At 54.1% G+C, this 22,273-nt stretch overlaps 2 protein-coding genes across 7 annotated transcripts; one reads left to right on the plus strand and one right to left on the minus strand.

The window, feature by feature from the left end:
- Window positions 1-1,379: 1,379 nt before the first annotated feature.
- TMEM125 (transmembrane protein 125) lies at window positions 1,380-5,317 on the plus strand. Of its 4 annotated transcripts, XM_036893164.2 has the most exons (5): window positions 1,380-1,507; window positions 1,944-2,213; window positions 2,719-2,740; window positions 3,511-3,654; window positions 3,875-5,317. In XM_036893164.2, the coding sequence occupies exon 5, from the start codon at window positions 4,016-4,018 to the stop codon at window positions 4,673-4,675; it is 660 nt and encodes a 219-aa protein (XP_036749059.1). In that variant the 5' UTR covers window positions 1,380-1,507; window positions 1,944-2,213; window positions 2,719-2,740; window positions 3,511-3,654; window positions 3,875-4,015; the 3' UTR covers window positions 4,676-5,317. The 4 variants fall into 4 exon arrangements, with proteins under 4 accessions (XP_036749059.1, XP_057356098.1, XP_036749058.1 ...); XM_057500115.1 differs by lacking the exon at window positions 2,719-2,740; XM_036893163.2 differs by lacking the exon at window positions 2,719-2,740 and having other exon boundaries at window positions 1,382-1,507; window positions 2,001-2,213.
- A 6,724-nt stretch (window positions 5,318-12,041) lies between these two features.
- On the minus strand, window positions 12,042-15,252 carry C4H1orf210 (chromosome 4 C1orf210 homolog). Of its 3 annotated transcripts, XM_057500117.1 has the most exons (5): window positions 15,212-15,228; window positions 14,890-14,966; window positions 14,071-14,164; window positions 13,125-13,205; window positions 12,042-12,983 (listed from the first exon to the last, which is right to left on the minus strand). In XM_057500117.1, the coding sequence occupies exons 4-5, from the start codon at window positions 13,141-13,143 to the stop codon at window positions 12,661-12,663; spliced, it is 342 nt and encodes a 113-aa protein (XP_057356100.1). In that variant the 5' UTR covers window positions 13,144-13,205; window positions 14,071-14,164; window positions 14,890-14,966; window positions 15,212-15,228; the 3' UTR covers window positions 12,042-12,660. The 3 variants fall into 3 exon arrangements, with proteins under 3 accessions (XP_057356100.1, XP_036748778.2, XP_036748788.2); XM_036892883.2 differs by lacking the exon at window positions 14,890-14,966 and having other exon boundaries at window positions 15,212-15,252; XM_036892893.2 differs by lacking the exons at window positions 14,890-14,966; window positions 15,212-15,228 and adding an exon at window positions 14,734-14,857.
- Between the last annotated feature and the right edge of the window lie 7,021 nt (window positions 15,253-22,273).

A 22,273-nucleotide genomic window follows, 5' to 3' on the forward strand; every position in this document is an offset into this window, starting at 1 on the left:
TTTAGGCTTTGCTCCTCCCACTCAAAAAGTTCCCTCTCAAAAAGTTGCCCTCTCCAAACCCACAGGGAAAAGGGAAAGGAAGATCTCCCCACTTCCCTTGCCCCAGCTCTCTCTGGGGTAGCTCATGATTCTGGTTGGGACCGGGCCCTCCTTGGGACCAGGAGGATAAATAAACATCAGAGGTGCAGGATGAATGCACAGTCTGTGAGCCCTGCCAGGCGCTCTGCTTCCCCGCTCCACCCAGGGCAGGGGACACCCTTGTAATGATGTAAGTAGCAAACCCACATGGCTGTCCTGAGATCCAGCCTGCCTCACAGCAGTCAGCCTGCCCTAACCTTCCCTTGAGGGGAAGAACTGTCTAGAGCTGTGCTGTCCAGTAAGGCAGGTGCAAGCCACATGCAGCAACTGAACATTTGAAATGTGACTAGTCTGAACTGAGGTGTGCTGTAAGTATAATTTTCAAGACTCCATACAAAAAAAAAAGACTGGAATAGCTCATTAATCACTTGTATATTAAAATGACATTATTTGGGCATTAAATTAAAAATTATAATGTATTACTTTCACCTGTTACTTTTTACTTTTTTAACGTGGTTGCTAAAAGATTTTCAATCACATATGTGGCTCATGTTACATTTCTCTTAGACAGTACTGCTCTAGAATTCTGACGGGTCCCCAGTCATCCCCACAGAACAAAGAAAAGAGAAGCACAGACAGATACAACATAATTACTTTGTAAGCTAATAATGGAAAGATGACTTGGATTTTGTTTTTCTTGTCTATTTAATACACATCAGAAGGAAAGAGGGCAAGAGACATAAAAGGGGCTCAGTCCACAAGATGAGTGACAGCCTACAGCCACCTCCAAACAGCCCCTCTTCTGCCCATCCAGAGTTCATGTGTGCTGTGCCAGATCCACCCATTAGAGCAGAGCCCTGCTCATGCCACTTTTTGCTCTGGAACCCTCCATGGGTACCTCAAATGCATCCAGATGCCTCACCATGGCATTCAGGGTCCTGTACCACCTGGGCTAAACTTATCTTTCCAGCTTCATCTCACATGCTTCCTGCTCAAAACCCCTGCACTTACCAGTCACACATTCATTCAACAAATTTTTATTGATCACTTCCTATGTGGCAGGCAAAGTGCTGGCTACCGAGGTCACCATGGTTAGCAAATCAGGCACTACACCCATTGGATACCACATGTCTCATAGGGGGTGACAGGTAAGTAATAAAATCAATGAAAGCACATGAAGCAAGAGCAGTTGTGGGGAACCAAGGAGGCACCTAAACCATCCTGGAGGTCAGGGAGGACTTCCTAGAGGAGGTGACATGTCAATTGAAGAATTTAAGTTAGCCAGACTGAGGCTAGGGAGCGGTAAATATCTCAGGCAGAGGGAACTCTGAGTTCAAAATCCAACCAGAAGGACAGAGCAGTGGGCAGAGATGCAGAACTGAACAACAGGCATTCTAGCTGGAAGACAGGGGCCAGTGGCAAACAGCAGGTCGGTGTGGATGGCAGGGGCTTTGTGAGTGTGTGAAGGAGTGTGGCAGGATTTGCGTTTCAAGTTGGGATTTGGGGACTGGACTCAGGAACAGGAGAACAGGTTGAGACCAAGGGTGACCTTGCAGTCTAGGACCTAATTCTGGAATCTGGATTTGGGGTTGGGCTGAGGAGTCAGAGCTGAGGTTTCAGGCCAGATTTGGGTTTGGGGTTTGGAGCTGGGACTGGGGGTAGAGACTGCAATTCAGGATTCAGGGTTGGGGCTGCCATGTCCGGCAGGTGCTGCAGTTGGAGCTAGAATTTCTAGTTAGGGTTTGAAACTGAAGCTGGGGCTGCAGCTGGGTTCAGGGGTGGAGCTGAAGGTGGGGTTGGAGCTGGGGGCTAGGTGGTGTCCTAGGTTCTGGGACAGATAAAGCAATTTTCCTCCCACTGCTCAGGTCTGGGAATTGTGCTCAAGCCTTAACAGCGGCTGACAGAAGCCCCTCCCTTCCCAGGAACGCCTCTGCCCAGCAGAAGGAGCTGTGTGCCACGTCAGCCAATCAGCTCGAGCCCTGCCTTGGAGACACCTGTTGCTCCCCTCCCTGCCAGGGCTCACCTGGGTGCAGGTTAGGCAGGTGAAGCACCTCCCCGGAAACGGAGTTAGAGCACACCACCTGCCTGGCCCTGGCTGCTCTGTTCGAATGGGATCCAGCACTTCCAGGCTTCTTGTAAGTGCCCCTTGGTCCCGCTATCCCCACCACCCCCTCCTTCTCCCGCGGGTTCTTCCCATGAGAACCTCCACCCCACCCCCAGCCTGGCCCCATTGTCCCAGCACACCTGTGCAACCCTTTCAGACCAGTGAAGTCACAGCACTGGGGAATGCTGGGACTGACTCCAAGGCTCCGCCCGTGGCCTTCCCCCACCTCCCACCTGTGTGCGCTGGGCAGCCCCTGCAGAGGGTTTTCACAGGATGGACACCCCGTCAGGGGTGGAACCAGGTACAGCCACGTAGTCATAGTCCTGGAATGAATCAGGACCTGCATAAAACAGGGGTCCTGTGTATAAAACGGGTCTTATCCTGAACTGGAAGGGAGAACATTGTGTCCTTTTATTCCAAAAGCATGGTTTGGGCATCTGTTCAGACCCTAGAATTCCCACTGAAATTCTGAAATGGAGATGTTAAAGGATTTGCCCCCCACCCACCCCAAGATAAACATTGTCCTCATTTTTCAGATAAGGAGGCAGGTTCTAAGAGGTAAGCTCACCAGGGCTTCTCTGACCCTACCTCAGCTCCTCTTCTGACTAACCCACACCTAGCATTTATCCCAGGGATGCACCTGCTGTAAACTGGGGCCCCTTGAGGGCAGGGACCCTGGCTGCTGTTTGCCCAGTGTGAGTCAGGCTGACTGGCTGCTAGAGGACTTGTTAATATATAACCACTGTGAGGTCCCAAGCCCAGGTTCCCGTGGGTGCTGAGGACTGCAGCTGGAGTTCAAATCCAGAGCCTTCTCCCTTTGCACCACTTTAGAGAAATCGTGGAGGGGAATGGGTTGGGGGGTGGTGAGAAGGAGGAGACGAGTGGGGGAGGCAGGAAGACCAGTGAGGGGGAGAGAGTGGACAAGGCAGGAGCCGTGGGGATGAGAGCAGGGGCTGGGCAGAAGAGGGTTCAGAGGTGGCCTCCCGGTGGAGGGATGTGCATTCATACAGAAGGGAGCACAGAGGAATAGGTGTGAGCTGGGATAACAAGCTTGGGTTGGGGCCTTTTGCATCAAAGGTGATTATGGGACATCAAGGGGACAATTGGCTTATGGATCTGGTTCTCAGGAAAGAGAGTTAAGTTTGAGAGAAAGAGGAATCTGGGAACCAGCAGCCTTGGCTGTACAATTGGATGGAATAGGAGGGCAAGTCAGATCCTGACCCACAGAGAAGGAGCCACAGCCCTGAAAGAGGAGATTCTGGGTCAGGCTGCCAGCTTCAGAAGGGTTAAGTCACAAGCCCCCACCCTCCCCACAACCCTCCCCTCAGGAGCCAGTGGTGACAGCAGGGCCATGTGAGTTGGATCCTGAATGAGGCTTTATCTCTGGCGCTTCATCCTATCGTCCACTGTGGCACCAGCTCCCCCAGCCAGCCGGGATGGGACAGGCGACTGAGAGAGCCAGAGCCAGAGAGGTCAGGGGCTGGGCAAGGGGCTTGCTGGGGGGCCGGGGGTATTTTGTGTGGGGGGACCTCTCCCGGGGTCCCAGGAGAGGCATTCCTGAGGGGCAATGCTGCAGAGGGGGCATTCCGGGGGCACCGGGGAGGAGTCCCAGGGGTCATTCCCAAGGCTCCCCGGGGACACTGTGAGGGGCAGGTGGGCAGGGGAGATAACAAGTGTGATTGCCTCCTGCAGGTGATGGTGACCATACCCTGGACCGTGAGAGATGCGGGACTCTGGGCCTCTAGCTGCCAAGCAGGTGGAGGGGGCTCCAGGCTATGATCTGCACCCTCTAACCTCCAACGCTGACCTCTGTCTTCTGCCCTGGCCCCTACCATGTCTGAAAGAGAGGCTCAAGCCCCGCCAGGCCAGGGGCTGCCCCCAGACATGCTGGCAGAGCAGGTAGAGCTGTGGTGGTCCCAGCAGCCACGGCGCTCGGTGCTCTGCTTCGCCGTGGCCGTGGGCCTTGTGGCAGGCTGTGGGGCAGGTGGCGTGGCACTGCTCTCCTCCACCAGCAGCCGCTCAGGTGAGTGGCGGCTGGCAACGGGCACTGTGCTCTGCCTGCTGGCCCTGCTGGTTCTGGCTAAGCAGCTGATGAGCTCAGCTGTGCAGGACATGAACTGCATACGCCAGCCCCACCACGTGGCCCTGCTGCGCAGTGGTGGGGGTGCCGATGCCCTTGTGGTGCTGCTCAGTGGCCTGGTGGTGCTGGTCACCGGCCTGACATTGGCTGGGCTGGCTGCCGCCCCTGCCCCCACCCGGCCCCTGTCCACCATGCTGTCCGTGGGCATTGCCCTGGCTGCCTCCGGCTTGCTTTTGCTGCTGGGCCTACTGCTGTATCAGGTGGGCGTGAGTGGATACTGCCCACCGATCTGCGCAGCCACCCCCTCCGCCCACAGGCACCACAGTGGCAATGGCAGCGTCTTCAGTGTCTCAGGACAGTTGTCTGCTGGCCAGCGTCATGAGACCACATCCAGCATCGCCAGCCTCATCTGACTGAGCCTGGAGCCCGCCCTTCCCGCTGCCTCCACGGCCACAGACCTGTGCAGGATGTGAGCGTGTGAATGAGTGAGTGAGCGTGAAGGGGAGTGGAGGCGAGTGTGTTCCCAGCACTGCCCAGCGCCTCGGAGGGGTTATATGATGTGTGACAGAGCCGGTGCATAGCCACACATCCACGTGGGAGGGTGAGTGTGTGTCTGCTTGGAACTGGGTGTTTATGTCCACGGAACTGTCAGAGCCTGCCTGTCCATATCAGGTGTCTAGGCAGAGGCGTGTCTGGGATCCCTGAAGATTCTTGGCCCCTGTGCCCAGTACCCCACCAATCCAACCTGCCCAATGATACCCACCAGGGACCCCCCAGGGGTGAGTGCTGCCCACCCAGAGACTGCGCCCGTGAGCACTCACTGAGGAGGGTGGCTGGTGGTAAAGTGGGGAGAGCATGGGCTCTGGACTGTGGCAGCCTGGACTGGAATCCCCCTCTGCCACTCCCAGCTCAGGGTGGGCAGGTGACTTCACCTCTCAGAGCCTCAGTTTCTTGAAAGTCGTGGTGGTGGTCGTGCATCGATTATGAGGATCAAGTGACTGTATGGAAGGACTGGGCACATGGCAGATGTGCAATAAAAGTGGTGGCTGCTCTAATTGTTATTGTCTTTGTCTCACCATCCCACCTAGAGGCCCCTCCTTCCCCCTTCCCCAGCTCCCACCCCTTCCAAAGTGAACACTTTGTGCCTCTCTCAGGCTGACAAAAAGTACCTGGAAGGTGTCCTTAGTCAGGCCTGTGGCTTCTCCTCATAGGTACTATGAAGCTGGAGGCGAGGTGGGGTGTGGGGATCCCAGCTTTGGGTAGGTGGTGGGTTTCTGGTCCCAGGGAACAGGCAGGGGAGAGGGACCTAAGTCCTTCAAAGGTGTTCATGTCCTGATTCAAGATGAAGCCTTAAGTAGTGGGGTTTGAGCAGCTGGTTTCTCTGGAGGCTGCAGCTCCCTACCCCACCACTGAAACCAGAACATCCTGGTCTGCGTAGTTGCTGCACCAGCTGGCCTCCCTCTGGGCTCCTGGGCATGGGAGAGGTGTGTGACAGCCTCCTGGGTGGTAAGAGTCACTTCCTGATTGGGTCAGCCCTGGAAGGGATCTCCCCCTCCAAAGCACAGGGACACTTCCTGGTGGCAACGAGAAAGTTCCACTGGAAGAGCATCAAGAGTGCGGGTTAGTTTCATCACTTCCTGCTTCACAAGGTGCGGATGACACGGAGCCAGGGAAGCCGGTCACGTCTCCTAAGAGGCATTAAACGCAGAGCTACAGAGGCTCTGGGGAGAGAATATTGCTTTCAGCTGCCAAGATCAGGGCAGTCTCCTGGAGAAAACACTGAGCTGATGGTTCAGGGAAGGTGTTGCCAACTGAGGGAGGGGGGCGATGTGAGCAGGAAGAATAGGGCAGGGCCAGGAGCGCCGAACACAGCAGGAACCTCTTCCAGGCACCCCACACATTGAACCCCTCTCCTCTCTACTGCAACTAGCTCCTCCGACTCACCTGGAGGTATCACCACTCACTCAGCGTCTGGGTTAGAAACCTGGGAGTGGTCCCAGCCAGCACCCTCACCACCTCCTCACCTGTTTCCAGTAAATACACCACCAGCTCCTGCAGATTCCTGCACAGACATCCATGTGGTCACCATACCTCCATGCTCACTGCCAGACAGCTCTCTGCGTCTGTGCCCGATTTCTGCAGCAAGCCTCTAGACTATTTGCCCTGCTTCTGCTCTGTTCTCCTCTTAAATCCATCTCCCTGCAACCCCAACACATACACTGAAGCCAGAGTGGCTGCTTGGGGGAGGTCACCCAGAGGACATGACCACCAGTTGATCCATGAGCTGACCCAGGCAATCAGAGGCTCCTCGCCTGCTCCTCTGGCCTTACAATATGGGTTCTGCCTGCCTTCCCTGCTCCCAGAGGCTGCCCCAAGGGTATAGCCTTGAGCTTTTGATGTGGTGTTGAGACCATCTGGATGGTATATGTGCCTCAACTCAGTTAAAGCTTCTATATAAACTTCTAAGATTTGGAGAGGGGGTGGACGCAGAGATCTACACAATCTGTGGCCACCCAAGATAGCCTAAGTGAGTTCCCTTGCTTATTAAACCTGCCACCTCCCCGCTCTAGGCAGGTCTGCCTCCTATTTTGGTCTGTCCCTGCCCTCTGTGTACAGGAGTCAGTTTCTGATTACACCTGGGAAGCTCTCAAGGTTTCAACTCAGCACTGTCCTGAAATAAAAGTACAAATTTACCTTAAAATCCTTCCATGCCCCCACGCCCCACCTCTTGCAGGCTAACATGCAGACTCCTTAACATGACTTGGCCTCTCTCTCCACTCAAAGCACCCCTGACCCCGCCACACTGAACTACTGCCGTGCCTTCACCCTGTCCTCTCCCTTCCCCTTGCCTTCATAGCCTTCCAGACCCAGTTCCCCAGGAGCCACAGTCTCTGGGAATCCTCCCGGACTCTCTTCCCTTAAATTAATGAGTTGCCCCTTCTCTGTGCCCATGCCCTCAATGGCAGACACCAGTCTACAGTCCTCTCTGTGTGCCTGTCTCCTTAATCAGGTAGGGAGTTCCTCCTGGCAGTTTGGGTCTTGCTCGTCTGTATATACCCTGGTCTCTACACAGGCCAGGCCCACAGTAGGTGGATGGATGAAAGGCCCAGCTTGGTCAGGTAGCCGTGTGTATGTGAGAGTCAGGGGGGGACCATCTACACCTGGGAAGAGAACGGAAGCCAAGCCACAGTCCACTGTTGGCCCTGACTCAGTCCCTGCTGAGGCCTCCACTACCTGCCCCAGAAGTTCTTTCTCACCTGGGGTTCCCCCAAGAGGAAACTCTCCAGAGCCATTAGAGGGCCACAGAGCACCTCTCCATCCTGAAATATGGAGAGAAATCTGTTCCTTTTCAAAGGAGATGGGGTTAGACCCTTTCACATGATCTCTTTTAACACACTAAAGGAAAATATAATACAGGGGCCTAGAAAATGGGGGACAGGATGGGCCGTAGCACAGCCATTTGGGAGAGCAGCTACTGCAGGCAAGGCCAGCCTCTGGCTCTCCTGGAGAGGGTGCCAGGTGGAGAATGTCCCCAGAGGGCCTGTTCCAAAGGGCAGAGGAAGTCAGCATCTACACGCCTAGCTATAACATTACACACTTTGGTGTGACCTGGGTCGAGGCATGAGGAGGCCAGAAATGCTACTGCTTCCTCAGCCACCAAAGCCACCTCCCCACAGCATCCCCCCCAGCCTGCCGTTTGCTCCAAGCATCCCCCTAAACCCCATCCATGTTGTGCCTGGCCATCCACTGGCCCCTCCACTCTCTCTAAAGCTGCCCCCTCCTGTCTTCACCTCCTCTCTCATTAAGGTTCTGTGAGCCATCATCTCACCCACTCCTTGACAGAACCCCCAGCTCATTAGCCTTCTGCCCTTTGGTCCCACCCTCCCAGCCAAAACTTTTCCTTGGATAAGCCCACCCATCTGCCTGTGCGGCACCTGCTGCCTCACAGTGAGTGGTTATTAGAGACTCACCGCTAGGCAGCCTGGTGTCACCACAAATCCCCATCACCAGTCTCAACTGGGTCTCAACACTCGCTGACCATCAGTTGCACTGTTTCCCTGTTCAGCTGCTACTCCATAGCAGCCCCCAAGCTCTCTTCACTCCCTTCACACTCCAGCATCTCCCCCCCACCACTCTCTGCAGGCCACTTGGCCTCCCTTGTCATGAGAAAATGAGGCTCATGTGGCGAAAAGCCTTCGTTTTGCTCCTATCAAATCACACTCCCCTTACACCTGTCTGTCAAATGGCCTTGTCAGCCCAGCTGAGGAATTTGGACTTTGTCCTCAAGACACTGAGAAACATGAAAGATTTTAATCAGGGGAGCCCTCAGGACAGAATAGGATCTGGCAATCTCTGGCTGCAGCATGTAGCCGAGGATTGGCCTTGGGAGACAAAGAAGAAAGAAATGTGTAAACAGCCCCAGAAGTGCCATCTCAGCTGGACCCTGAGGAATGAGAAGCAGCTGGCTAAGCCAGAGGTGGAGAAAAAGGAGTACCCCAGAAAAGGGTACAGCGGGAGCAGGCCCAGAGATGAGAGAGGAACCATGAGGGGTTTGTGTGGTGGACCATGGGTATTAGCTGGCAGGAGCAAGGGGTGCAGCTAGGGAGGAGCCTGGGGCCAGTCCTGGGCTTCAGAGGCTCCTTAGCAGGTGGCAAGGCTTTTTAAGGCAAAGAGGAAGCCAGTGAAGGATTTTAAGCAGAGGAACAGCCTGGTGAGGGCTGTGTTTTAGGACAGTCATTCTGCCCACAGCATAGACTATTAATTAGAAGGGGCAAAAGTGGAGGCAGGGAAGTCAGCTGGTTGATTAATGCCATCTCAAGATGTGAGATGACACAGTTTAGACTAGGGGGTGGCTGCTGGGACAGAGGGGAATAGAACATATTGGATGGATCTCCAGAAGGTGGGACTCACAAGTCTGTGACTAACTGAGGAGCTTTTTAAGACATGAGAGATGTGACCGGCTAATGTTGATAGAAAGAGCAGCTTTGGATACAAGGTGGAGAAGAGGCAGTTCTTAGTTAAAGAGTCCCAGAGTGGGGAGGTGGGGAGGGTGGATCCTGGGCATAAGATGGAGGGATCGGGCTTGTGGTCCTGTGGATAAAATGAGAGTTCCTGTGGCCAGGATTCTCACCTGGCCCTGGTTGACTAGCTCACTGCACACCTGTGGGCACTACATGGCTGTTGACTCTATAAAAAGAGCTCCACCCAGTGCTCTGGGCGTGACACAGTGGCAGGGCTGCAAGGCTTCAGGAGAGCAGAGCAGAGGCTGGAGTGGTGGCAGCACCGAGGACAGAGGCCCAGAGGCAGAGATTGGCTTGCTGCATGCAGACTCGCTCTGAGTGGACAGGATTTTAGTGACTGACCTGCCACCTGGAAATAAAGTTGGGTGTACCCCTTTCACCCCAAGAATGTTTGCTGTCAATTTCTTTGGTCACATTGAATCCATAGAGAACTTGCCCGGGGCTGAAACCCATTGGCAAGACAGGTGCCATCTGATAGGAGAGAGGGAAGAATGTAGAGATGGGGAGGTAGATCTGTGGGGTTTGGAGCAGGAAGTTGAGGGAGGCCCTGACCAACCGCCATTCTCTCTGTGAGGCAGAAGCTGTTCTAAAGAGCTGCTGTGGAGAACGGGAGGGGGATCTGGCCAAGAAAACTGCGAGACTGCAAAGCTTTGAGAGCCCACAGTGGGCAGGAGACCAGGCAAGCATTGACAGAGGAGCGGGCCCAGTTGGTGGTGGGGTTTTCTCAATGGCACACAGAGGGAACCGTTCCTCACAGGAATCCAGAGAGGCCTCTTAGGACAGGGTCTGATCTTCGCATGACTCCACGGTCCTGCCAGTCCAGGCCTAACACCCAGGTCCTAACAGGAAGCCCTCCCTGCCGGCCCTTGCTGGCTGCTGGACACAGGAAGAGTGACTCTGACCTGCCAGTAGGCCCTTACCTTCTCCTGAACCCCTCAGAGGTTCTGACTCAAGTCCCAAAGAATATGTGACAATGGGGACAGCCAGGCCGCTTTCTGGCCCAGGGCTGCAGGCAGAGGAGCCCCTCCAGGTGGGCACAGTGGAACATGAGGTCAGGCAACAAGCCCAAATGCGTTGGCAGCAGCACTGCCCTCTGAGGCCAAGATGCACCCCCTCAGCCCCTTAGTTCCGCTGATGAAGGTTGTGGTTTGGGGCAGCCTCTGCTGCTGTCCCCCCACAGCGACTTCCCAGCCCCCCGAGGATCTCACTGTGTCTGGACTCAAGAGCCGTTGCTGGGCTTGTTCCCTGCCATGTCCTCCCGATGTCAAGCCCTTGGATGTCAGTGTTCCTCCACGTGGTCCTCAACCTCCTCAACTCCACCCCTGCCTGGTGACCCGATTCCCTCCACAGTCTCAGGGCCCCTGTTGCTGACTAGTCCCACACCCGCATCTGCAGACTGGGCTTCTCCCCTGTGAATCCGGCTGTCCCTGGACATCCGCCCCTGGAAATCCTTCATCCTGCACTGAATCCTCGTTCCTCAAAACCCTGCCCTTCTCAGTGAGCCAAGCCATCCAGCCAGAAACGAGGGCGGCTCCTTGGCTCCTTCCCACTCCCTTTATAAGTCCTGTCAACACCCGCTCCTTTGTACTGGAATCTCGGTTTCCAATGCCACACCTCGGTGGGTCTTACCCCCTGTCTCCAGGCCTCTGCCCTCCAGTCTGTCCCCACACAGCAACCCCACTGACCTCCCCATCATGACAGCACCACTTCCTTGCCACAGATGAGCCTCAGCTGCTCTCAGGTAGAAGTGCAAGCTCTCTATCTTGGCGCCGAAGCCCTCGCTGACCCAGTGCACAGTTCAGCCTCGCCACTGCCACCCCCTAACCTACTGCGGCCTGAATGGCCCCTGCCCTTTTCTCAGCCTTGGCCCTCATTAGTCTGCTCCTTGCTTTCCTTCTCTGCTGGCTCTTTCCTCAAAGGCTAAAGCTGCCAGTGGGTAGACCCACATGGGGTGACCACCTGCTGCACGATCACTTCCCCTTGTCTGGAATAACCTGGAACAAACAGACGGGCTCCCCAAATCACATATGCCCTATAGGACCCTGCCCCCACCGCCCATAGCTGATTGGACCAGAGGGATACTTGACCCAAACTGGGCCAATCAGATTCTGTCACCTGAGTACCTGAAGCCCAGAATCAAGAATGTGGGAGTCCCAGGCATGGAGTCCCTTAATGCCCATGAGTGACAGAGTGTTTAGAGGTACCATGCCCGACCTCAGGCTGCGTGGGACCACCTGCTTCCTGCCCTCATGCGGCAGCTGTCCCTGTATTTCACCCCAAAACTCCTTTCCATTGACTGCAACCAAAAGAAACTTTAGTGTCTCCCTTCTTAAAACTGCCTCCCTTCCCCAGTCTCCCCACCAGCAACTGTGACCTGGCCTTCTCTTTGTCAAGATTCTTGATAAAGTCTCCTGCATTCAACTCCACCTTCTCACCTTCCATCGGCTCACTCCTCAGCCCACAGTAATTCAACAAATGCCACAAATATTTACTTAGCATACGCTGCATGTGAGACTGAGGATACAGAATGAGGCACAGCTTGTGGCCTCAGAGCTCACAGTCCAGCTGTGGGGCAGGCACGGTAAAGGGTAAGTGCAAGTCATCATAAAGGTTAAAATAATCCTGGCAAGGAAGTGGCAGAGAAACTCACAGGGTTATGAGAGAGAGGGGCTCACAGACGTGGGGCTGTTGGAGCAAAGCCTTCCAGCTATGAGCAACAAGGAACATTTTTATGCACAAATTCCAATTCAGGACAATAAAAATGAACAACTTCTTTGTACTTTTATTGATACTTGTGAAAAACGTAATAGAACCATTTGGATTACCCACTTTATTGACAGGAGACATTTCAGTAGGAAAGTCGGCACATCGTTTTTCACCTGCTAAAATGTTACCATCTGACCACATGTGAAATGCTGGCAGGTAGGCAGACCACATGGGGCCTATGGGCCATAGATCTTCCTCATTGTCCTAGAGGCCCTGGGGAAATGGAAGGGTGGCCTCGGCTGGGGGAGAGTGTGGGCCAAGGTATGAGAGAAACAGCAGGACAGGAGAGGGGGGATAACAAACAGTCAGGTGAGCAGGGAGCAAAAGGAGGGAAAAGCAGGAGAGGACAAGAGGCTGGCAGAGGTCTTATTCCCATAGTCAGCCCCTTGATAGGCTTTATCCTGAGAACAGCAGGGAGCCACCAAGGGTCACTGAGCAAGAGAAGGTCGTTGTCACTTCAGTGGCTAGTGCCAGAGAAAGGAGGGGTGCTCCAGCCCTGGTCGGCCCTTGAGCCCCGGCCACCTCTGTCCCTGCGGCCCCTGGCTCCCATGTAGTGTGTGCTAACTCAAGCTGTCGGGCATGGGGCCGGCAGAGTGTCCAGAGATCGGGACTCAGAGGGAGAAGTGCTCCCTGCCACCCTCCGTGCCCAGCCCGCCAGCCCCAGGCTGAATGTAGTTGTCCTCAATAAAGCCGTCATCCTCCTCCTCTTCACCCCCCTCGGGGCAGACCCTGGTCCCTGTCCCGGGCAGCGGGCGGTGCCGGTAGCTGGTGCGGTATTTGTGGCAGAGGTGGCACTTGGCAGCCAGGGCGATGAGGAGAGAGAGGACCACAGCCCCCAGCACTACCCCTACCAGAATAGGCCATGCCCGGGCCCCAGTGCCAGGTCCAGGGGACATGGCTGATGCTGCAGGGAGCTCCGAGGGCCCCACCATGGCTGCAGAGAAAGGGACGGCATTAAGGAAAGGCCCCAGATGGGCTCCCTGGGAAACCCCAAAGAAGCGTGGACGGGGTCCTTCTCCAGCCCAGCAGCCAAGCGGAACCCAACCCCCTCCTCAGCCTCCTCCTGCTCACTCACTTTGGTTTGCCTCACTCATGGAGGGGCAGGACGACAGCCGCAAGCCTCGGCCTTCGCCAGGCGGCTCCAGGGCACAGAGTCCTGGAACACACACACACACGTGGGTGTCGGGGTCAGCTAGCTTACAGGGGCTCCTCCCAGGCCACACTCACAGCCACATGAGGGCACCGCACGAACTCTGGAGGCGGGCGCCGAACCGCCGTCTGCCGGAGCCCGTGGCACTCGGTGTCTGTAAGGAGCACTGCAAGGTGCAGCTCTGGAAGCGGCTGAAGAAACGAACTGATGCTGCGACTTCCTACCACTGAGGACTCAAGCACCAGGCACCATGCTCATGGAGCCCCGCAGTGTGGACATAAACACTATCCCCTGTAGAGGAGGACGCTGAGGCCCCAAAGGGCAAACTAGCTCAGCCTCTGACACCAGGGCCCAGGCCCAGTCTACTGCGCTGCTTGGTAAGCTGAGGGTGGCAAGTGGGGGCAGGTTGTCCTGCCTCCCAGCGGCTGTTCTACAGCAACTGCTTGGAGCTAACGAGCCAAAGTGGAGGATGCTGCCAGTCCCCACCCAGGGCCAGGGGGCCCAGTTGCAGCCAGAGCAATCCTGGGCCCTCTGCTCCTGAGCCAGGAGCCCCTGCTACCCCACTTCTACCCTCAGCCCTTCAGGCACAGCCCTGTCCTTTCACCTCTGCCCCTAGAGGCAGGTAGGGAGGGGAGTATTGAGGGAGTAGCCAAGTGAAGATCACCTGAGACAGGAAATTTTGGGGGTGAGAATCACTAGGGCTGGGGAGGATTCGGAGGAGGAATACCTAAACCAAGGGAGCGTCTGAAGGAAGATCATAGGGGCTTGGAATCCCCGCAGGAGGAGCACCTGAATCAAGAGGAGTGCCTGGGGGAGCAACACCTGAGTCTGGGGAAGGCCTGGAGGAATAGCACCGAGGCTAGGGCAGTACCTTTTGGAGGGACAGCTAGGGCTGGAGATCATCTGCAGGTGGAGCACCTGAATAGTAAGAGCATCTGGGAGGAGCAGCCAGACTGGAAAATCACCTAGAGAGAAGCATGTCGTTTAGGGGAGTACTCGGCCATATTTTCTAATACCTGTATCTTAACCATGCCCTCCCTCCTCACCTCCAACCTGTCACCAGGCCACATCAATCCTTCCTCTAAATACCTCTGCCATGACTCTGCCCCTCCTCTGCTCCCTGCTGTCACTGCCTCAGTCCAGGCCAACTTCCCCTCCACTCTTGCAGTGACCTCCTCACTGGTGTCTCCCCACCTCTAGTCCACGCCCCAGGCAGGTGGGCCTAAAGATCAAACCTGACCCCATCACTCCTCTTGTTCAAGAGCTTCACAGGCTCTTAGGACTGCATGCAGACTCCTCAGCACATCCTTGAAGGCCTCACAGTCCAGCGCAGGGCAAACTCCTCTAGCTCTTCTCCACAGTTCCCTCCCCCCCGCACCCCCACACACACCCATATACACACAGCCTCCCACCTCTGTGTGTCCCAGCCACAACCTCCTCAGTGTTTTCAGTCCCCCGTCCTTCAAGGCCAAATCAACCATTTCTGCCTAGAAGGTCATCCCAGGAACCCCGGTGACCCCCTTCACTGGCCTACCCAGGTGATAACCAGTCAGAATTGGCCAGTTCCTAGATGGGCAGCTCCCTGGGAACAAGCTCAGGGCTGATTCACCCGTGCTGGCCGTGGCAGAGAGCGTGGCACTCCGCTGCTCAGTCCGCGGCTATGAGAAACGAGAGGTCAGCCATCACTCACCCATTCATTAGCAAACATCCACTGGGTGCCTCCTGTGGGCCCACACCAGGCACTGGATCTTCAAAAAGTAAGCTTTTCTTAAAGTGAAATGAATTTGATGTTTCTAAGATTTTCCCCGTACTCCCTTCCTTCCTGCCCTGTCCCTGTGAACTCTTCCCAAGGACACACACACACACACACACACACACACACAGTTACCCTACTCTCTCACATGATCTTTGCGGGTATACACACCCCACCCTGATCTGTAGCTCCTTTCCTGCTCCAGGGAGCCCTCAGGCATCTGTGGGTTTTCCCCTCCAGTCCCCACTCTGACCCCCACCTGTAGGAACTGTGCACAGTCCGCGGAGTTAGCTTCCGGCTGGGGCGGGCGGGACCTGGACAGGTGGGTGGACCAGAGCTGAGGCTTGACTCACCTGCAGACCGGCCTAGCAGGCAGGCGGGGCCAAAGCCACGGGTGAGGGCGGAGGACTGGCGGCCAGCAACACCTCCAATAGGAAGGGCTGTTTCTACATCGTCCTAAGGTTTTGTCAAGAACCTTATGGTTCAGGCCTCACCCCCACACCCAGTGCCAGGGGAGCAGGGTTACAGCAACTGGTTTCCAGAGAGGGGTCCAGCAGGCCCCAGTAGGGGCAGACGCCTCAGCACACAGCTGCTCAGGCCAGCGGCCCTGATAAGCAAGTGAATTTCCCATGACAGGTACAAAGTCCAGAGTTGAAGGGGGAGCTTTGCTGGCCAGTGAAGGCAGTGGGCCGGAACTAGCAGGGAGAAGGGAGGGCGTTCTTCCCAAGCAAAGCCAGAAGAACCAAGAACACTCACAATTGCCTGCAAAAGTATGTAAGCTTGTGTGTGTGTGTGTGTGTGTGTGTGTGCGCCATGCACGCTTAGGTTGGGGGGAAGGTGGGGAATGTGGAGGTCAATGGGGAATGTGAGTTCAGAAGCCTTTTGGAGAGTATATGTGCTCTTGGGGATTATGTGTGTGTGTTTACCTGTATAAAAGATTCAAGCCGCCTTCTGAATCTCAGTTCTGTGAGTGCACAAAGCTAGGCTCTGAACCTCTCCCTTTTGCCTTATCCCTTCTTCCCACACAGTGACCTCTTGTCCTTTAAGTCTTAGTTCAGAAATCACTTCCCTGAACCAAAGTTCCTCCCAGCAAGCCCCACCTCCGCCAGGCCCAGAGCACCATCTGTGGCAGCATTTCTGTTATCTTGTAATTGTTTCTTCCTGTCCTACCTCCCCCAGTCGCAGGGGAGCTCTCCCAGGGTGGGGCCAGGTTCTCCAGTCTGGGATCCCAGCTCCAGACGTGGTGCAGCTCTCAGTAAATATCTAAGGGCAGAAGCGTTGCATGAGCTAAGCCATGCAGACACAAGACTTCACAGGCACCCAGAGGACACAGCCAGAGCTGTGTGTGTGTGAGGGGCTGGTGGGGGCAGGGGCAGGGGGGTGGCACAGAACTGCGGCTGGTAGGTGCAGGCCCGTTCATTGGAGTACCTTGAATATTTAGCATAGGAGTCCGAACTCCTGTCACCTTGGCCTCTTCCTAACTCTACACTTCACACTCTGCTCAATCACACCAAACTGTTCTTGATTCCTAGAGCTCACCATGCTGCTTCCCAGGATTTGCAAGCACTGTTCCTGGGATCCCCGCATCCCCCAACCCTCTCCTCCCGCCCCTCCCCTGACATGCCTATCTCCCACCTGGCTGATGATTCCTCCTCAGGCACCAGCTCAGGTGCCTCTTAATCTGATGGGCCTTCCATGACCTGACCCTGGGTAACTCCTCCCAACCTATCCCCACCCTCCAACCCCCTGCCCTGACCGCATGCTCTTACGATTTTATTTGGCAGAGTTCCCTAGGAGCCTGTAACTCTGTGATTAGGGACTGTGTCTGTCTTATTCCCCTTCAAATCCCCAATATCTAGATCAACAACAATAAGTACTTCTGAAATAAATGAGTAAGAAGAAAATGACTATTACCTGGATGGGGCAATGAGGAGCCAAGCAAGTGTTGGGTTTTGCTCTCATTTTGAAGAAGGAAAAATCATAGGATTCAAAAGATGTTAACTGACCACCTACCATGTCCCAGGCACTGTGCCAGTCTTTTATTGAGGTATTCACATAATATAATCCAATTCACCTAACAAAAAATTCATGGTTTAGACATTTTCAGTGCATATATTAGTGCATTCAGAATGTTGTGCAACCATCCCTCTAGCTAGTGTTAAAACATTTCATCACACCAAAAGGATACCCATTAAGCAGGCACTCCTCACTCCCCCGCCCCCCAGCTTCCAGCAACCACTAATCTGTTTTCTGTCTCTATGGATTTGCCTATCTTGGATATGCTACACAAATAGAATCATATGTGTGCCAGCTTTCTGATGAACCATTTCATTTAATCCTCATAACTGTCTATGAGATAGACATTAATTATCCCCTTAACAGATGATGCAAATGAGGCCAGAAGGTAATTTGCGTGAAGTCCCATAGAAAAAAGTAAGTGAAGGTCTACACAGCCATCATCAGTCCTTTATGCAATGAATAGTCATTAAACGCCCACCACAGAGCCACAGCCAGCCCATGTGGCACGCATTGCAAAACCACAGAAGGCAACCTGCTGGATCCCCACCCCCACCCCCCACAGCATGGAGAGCAGAAAGCAGGCTGGATATCAGCACCTGCCCCTCAGCCAGGAGTTCTCGTGCAGTGAACAACATTTACAACTGTAAATCCAGGGAGGGGAAACCCCAGGGGAAAATGCTTTTGAACCCGAAATCAGCCAAAGGGAGAAATAAAGTTTAAAACCCGTTTCTGCTTACAAGGAGTCATCCCACGTCTCTCTTCTGCTGTGGCAGAAGCGATGGAATATTCCCCCCAACCTCTCAGGTCCAGATAAACCTCGCTGGCCCATGTAATTACCCATTGATATGGAGATGGACTACTTCTCTCCACCCCTTGGAAACACCTGTTGATATGGAGAGGCACTAAAGCCAGGCAAGAGATTCTGGAAATATTGCAATTTTATCCACAACAACCTTCCCTGGCAACACCGGAAACTGTGTGGTAAGTTCTGTGCTAGCTGCTGGGACAGAGTTCCTGCCACCATGCAGTTTTCATTCTCTGGGGAAGATTATTTCGGATAATGGCGAGTGCTATGAAGAAAATAAAATAGTTTCATGTGATAGGGAGTTGTAGTTGTATGGGCAGCTGATACTTCACATTAGAGAGTCATAAAAGGAGGGGACTCATTAAAGAGGACTGTTTGAGCTGAAATCTGAATAAGAGTGAGGGAGCAAGTATGCCAATATCTGGGGGAAGAGCATCCCATTAAAAGGGGAGAGCCAGGACGAAGGCCACGAGGCAAGAGCATGTCTGGCTTGGCCAAGCAACAGAAAGGAGGCAGCTGGATGGAGTGAAGTAAGTGGGAGAGATGGAGGGGCTGCGTGAGAGGCCTGCCAGGGGCCAGCTCACAGGGGACCTCAGCCTGTCCTTCTGTCAGTGAGATGGGCTGCCCTTCTTTGGCTTCTGTGTGAAGAATGGACTACAGGGAGCCAGGGTAGAGGCAGGGAGGCCAGTTAGGAGGCTGGGATTGTCATCTAGGAGAAAGGAATGTGGCATCAGGATAGTCAGGTAGAAATGGGGAGAAGGGCCCAGATTCTGGACATATTTTGAAGGTGATTGGATGTGGGGCTGGAGAAAAAGAAAGAAACCAAGCATAACTCCCCAGTTCTGACCTAAGCAATTAGTGGGATGGAGTTGTCACTAAAACAGGAAGACTCTGGAAGGGACAGATTTGGGAAGGCAATCAGGACCTCAGTTTTGGACATGTTGGATGTGAGTTGCTGGTGAGACATCCAGGTAGCGTACTAACTAGGCAGCTGCACAGACTAGCCTGAGTGCAGTAGAAGAAAAGGACTAGAAGTATAAATTGAAAACAAGCAAAATGTGGAGGACTTTTAAAGCCAGTCATCTAGGTGAGATGCCCCCACCCCCACCCCGACCCAAAGAGAAGTGGAGAGAGAGAACAGGGCTGAGAGCTGAGCCCTGTAGCACAACAGGAGCAGAGGAGGAGGGTGGGGGGAGGAGACGCAGGAGAGGGGACCACGGGTGGCCAGCGTGGCAGGAGGCAGACATGTGAAAGAAGTGTCCTGGAAGCCAGAGGAGAACATTTCAAGGGCAAGGGCTTGGTCAGCTGCACCAAATGCTGACGGTATATCAACCAAGATATGGACTGAGAATTGACTTTGAGATTGGCCACGTGGAGGTCCCTGGTGACCTTGACAAGAGAAGTTTCACTGGTATGTTGGGACAAGTGCCCAACTGGGCCTGATGTATGATTTATGAATAATGCCTGGTATGGGGGCAGAGGAACTGAGACAACTCTTTCAAGGAATTTTGCTTAAGAGGAGCAGAGAAGTGGGGCAGACACTGGAGGTGGGTGTGGGATCAAGGGAAGGGTTTTTTTTTTTTATGACTGAGCTTTTAGACAACATGTATATGCTGGTGTGAATAATTCAGAGAGAAAGTCATGCCGGGATTCCTGTTCACGGAGTCAAAGAATGAACTTCGCAAAAACTCAAGGTAGGAGCAAGGCAGAGGCTTTTATTTAGAGATAAAGTGAGAAGACAGAGCTCCTGGCTCATGCCAGGAGGGGACAAGAGAGCCCCGCCATGGTGCGTTGTCTAGGGGATTTATAGGCTGTTGAGAGACAAAGGGCTAGGGATGCATACCTGCTAAGTGGTTCCAAAATGTTTATCTTTGAAGAGATGTTATTAAGTTTCTTATTAGTCTTCCTGTTTATTTACAAGAAATTTATTGCTCTGATTTCCTCCCAGGACAGCTGCTTCCTGGTCTGGGAGCATATCACTCAAGACTGCCTGCTTTGCTCCCAAGGTGGGCTGAGTTAGTGTCTGTTTGTTAAAGAGTGTGTTAAGAAACTTACTTTGTAACTAATTGGGTTTTAAAATGCAGTATTATTTTCAAGATGGAATCTTTCCCGTTTTTACTATGTTGTTTTGGGCTTGCTTGCTACATTGCCCAGGTTGCAAATCACTTGATTAGGGCTGGAGGAAGAAGAGCAGCACCCAGGGAAAGCTAGAAAAATAAGCTGGGCCCCCAGCAGGCCAAAGCAAATCTCACAATGGATCATCTTGCTTTGTTTTTTGCGGAGGTCCTCACCCTACTCCGTCTAAGCCCACCGTCCCTGTCTCAAAAGGAAATTGATGACACAGAAAGAAGAGACAGGGGCAAATGGAGTGCGAAGTCCTTAAAGCACTAAGGGGTGTGGGGTCAGGTGCACAGGCAGAGGGCTGGCCTTGGCGGGAGCAGGGGAGTCCCTCTGAGGAAGGCAGAGTGTAAGCGAAGAGCTGGAAGCTTTAGGGAGTTTTCTTCCCTTGCCTTCTGTGAAGAGTGAAGAGTGGCAGAGGCAGGGAGGTGCTGAGGTTCAAGGAAAGAAAGCAGGTGTGAATTCGTTATCCTGGGCCAGCTGAGCAGGTGATAGGCTTACCAGGCAGCATCAAGGCCCTTTGAGGTTAGCAGCATGAATTTAAAGTCAGACGAGTTGGGGGTGGCTGAGTGTTTTGTTTTCCAGACACTCCAGGTGCAGGTGGAGAGAAGATGGAGAGCGGGATTTAACCAGGACTGAGCATTTGCCTGGCAAACCTGAGAAAGCCGGAGAAGGGCGAGAGAGCTGAGCTGTGGGCAGTGGAGCAGCCGCCATCATGGCCCCAGAGATCTGAGCTGGGGAACGCGGAAAGTGAGGGCAGGGTGGGAGAGGTGTGAGGAGCCCTGGAAGAGTGCTGAGGTCCATTTGGGAGCAACTGCTGGTGCACTGGAGTGAGCCGGAAATTAGAAGGTGGTGGAATATGGCAATGGAGGTTACTCTGAGGATGCAGGTCTGGTAACAGACAAGCCATAGACTATGAACCATGGAGTGGTCCTGAGGTGGGAGCCTGCAGACGAATGGCAGTTTTCCTATTATCCAAAGCATATTAACTCAACCCTCAAAATCAGAGGTCTAATGATAGCACGCTAATAGCTCTTTTAGCAAATAGCAGAGTCAGAATTCGAACTCAGGTCTTCTGACTAGGTCCAGCACTGCCAGTTCTATCGCAGCTACATCCCTCTGCTTCTGCGAATAAGAGTTACCATCAAGGCGTTCAATTCCTCACAATCATTTGGAGTGACAGCTGTGGCTCCTTTTCAAAGATTTTATTATATTTCCCAAGGGAAACTCAGGGTGCCGCTACTGGAAACGGAACAGATGCTAAGGAAGCACAAGAACAAGGTGTCCTGGCCCCACCCCGCACCCACTCCCTTCTCCAGCTGACCCAGCCCCTCCCTGGGGCCAACTAGGGGGCCTAGCATTGGGGGAGTTGTAGTCCCCTCTTGAAAAGCTGAGGAGAGCAGGAACATGTCTGGGTACACCATCATGAACAGAGCCCCTGGCATGCTCTCTCTCTCTCTCTCTCTCTCTCTCTCGGATAAGAACTGGTGTTTGGCCTCTGTGCTCCCTGTGCAAGAAGCTCTGCTCGATTGTAAACAGATGAATGCCTCTTCTGGGTAGTTAGAGGACCCCTTGTTTGCAAGCTCTGGAGGGGGCTGCCCATTCCCTGCTGCCAGTCACTTCCAGCTCCCAGAGGTGGAGTTGGCACCTTCTTAGAACCACCCTGCACTCTTTCTCCATCATTCATCCCACCTTTCCCAGAGGCTGGCCTTTCTCCCCATTCCTAGTCTGCCAGTGCTGGCCTCCCAGGCCGGCCCCAGCATTTGGAGCATCCCCAACATAGCCCCCGTGGGAACTGGGCCCGCAGCTTGGGGAAAACGAGCCCTCTCACCCAATCATCCCTGAGAAGTCACACAGTTCACTGAAGCAAACCCCAGGGATAGATTCCCAGCAGAGCTTCCCGGGCCTGGACCCAAGACTAGGGGCTGCCTGGAGATAGCAGCTTCTAGGGTTTCCTCATTTCCTCAAGGCGGACAGGCCTGTCCGGGCTGTGGTGCTCCACGAAGCCGTGAGGGAGAGCTTACCAAGCCTCTTACATCCCCAACACACCCCCTGAAATTCCATTATAATTGCTTCACATGGTTGCAACATTCAAGTTCACGGAACAACTTCTTCCCAAGCCAGCAGTCTCATCCATCTTGCCACACTGGATATACAGACATCACATGTGCCCAGAGTAATGGGGTAGCAGGCTGTGCCCCACCCCCCATGATCAATTATCTCTGGGGTAACTGGGTCTAGGAGAAAAGAGCTCAGCACACCTGACAGGGGACTGCCACACCCTCTCCTGAGGGCTGTCATGGCCAGGGAAGTGGCCAAAGGTAGCAGACCCGCTGCCCCGAGCAGCCCCATCATGCTGCCCCTCCCTGCCTCCCTGGG

The sequence above is a fragment of the Manis pentadactyla genome, chromosome 4 (assembly GCF_030020395.1).
Source record: "Manis pentadactyla isolate mManPen7 chromosome 4, mManPen7.hap1, whole genome shotgun sequence".
Classification (NCBI taxonomy): domain Eukaryota; kingdom Metazoa; phylum Chordata; class Mammalia; order Pholidota; family Manidae; genus Manis; species Manis pentadactyla.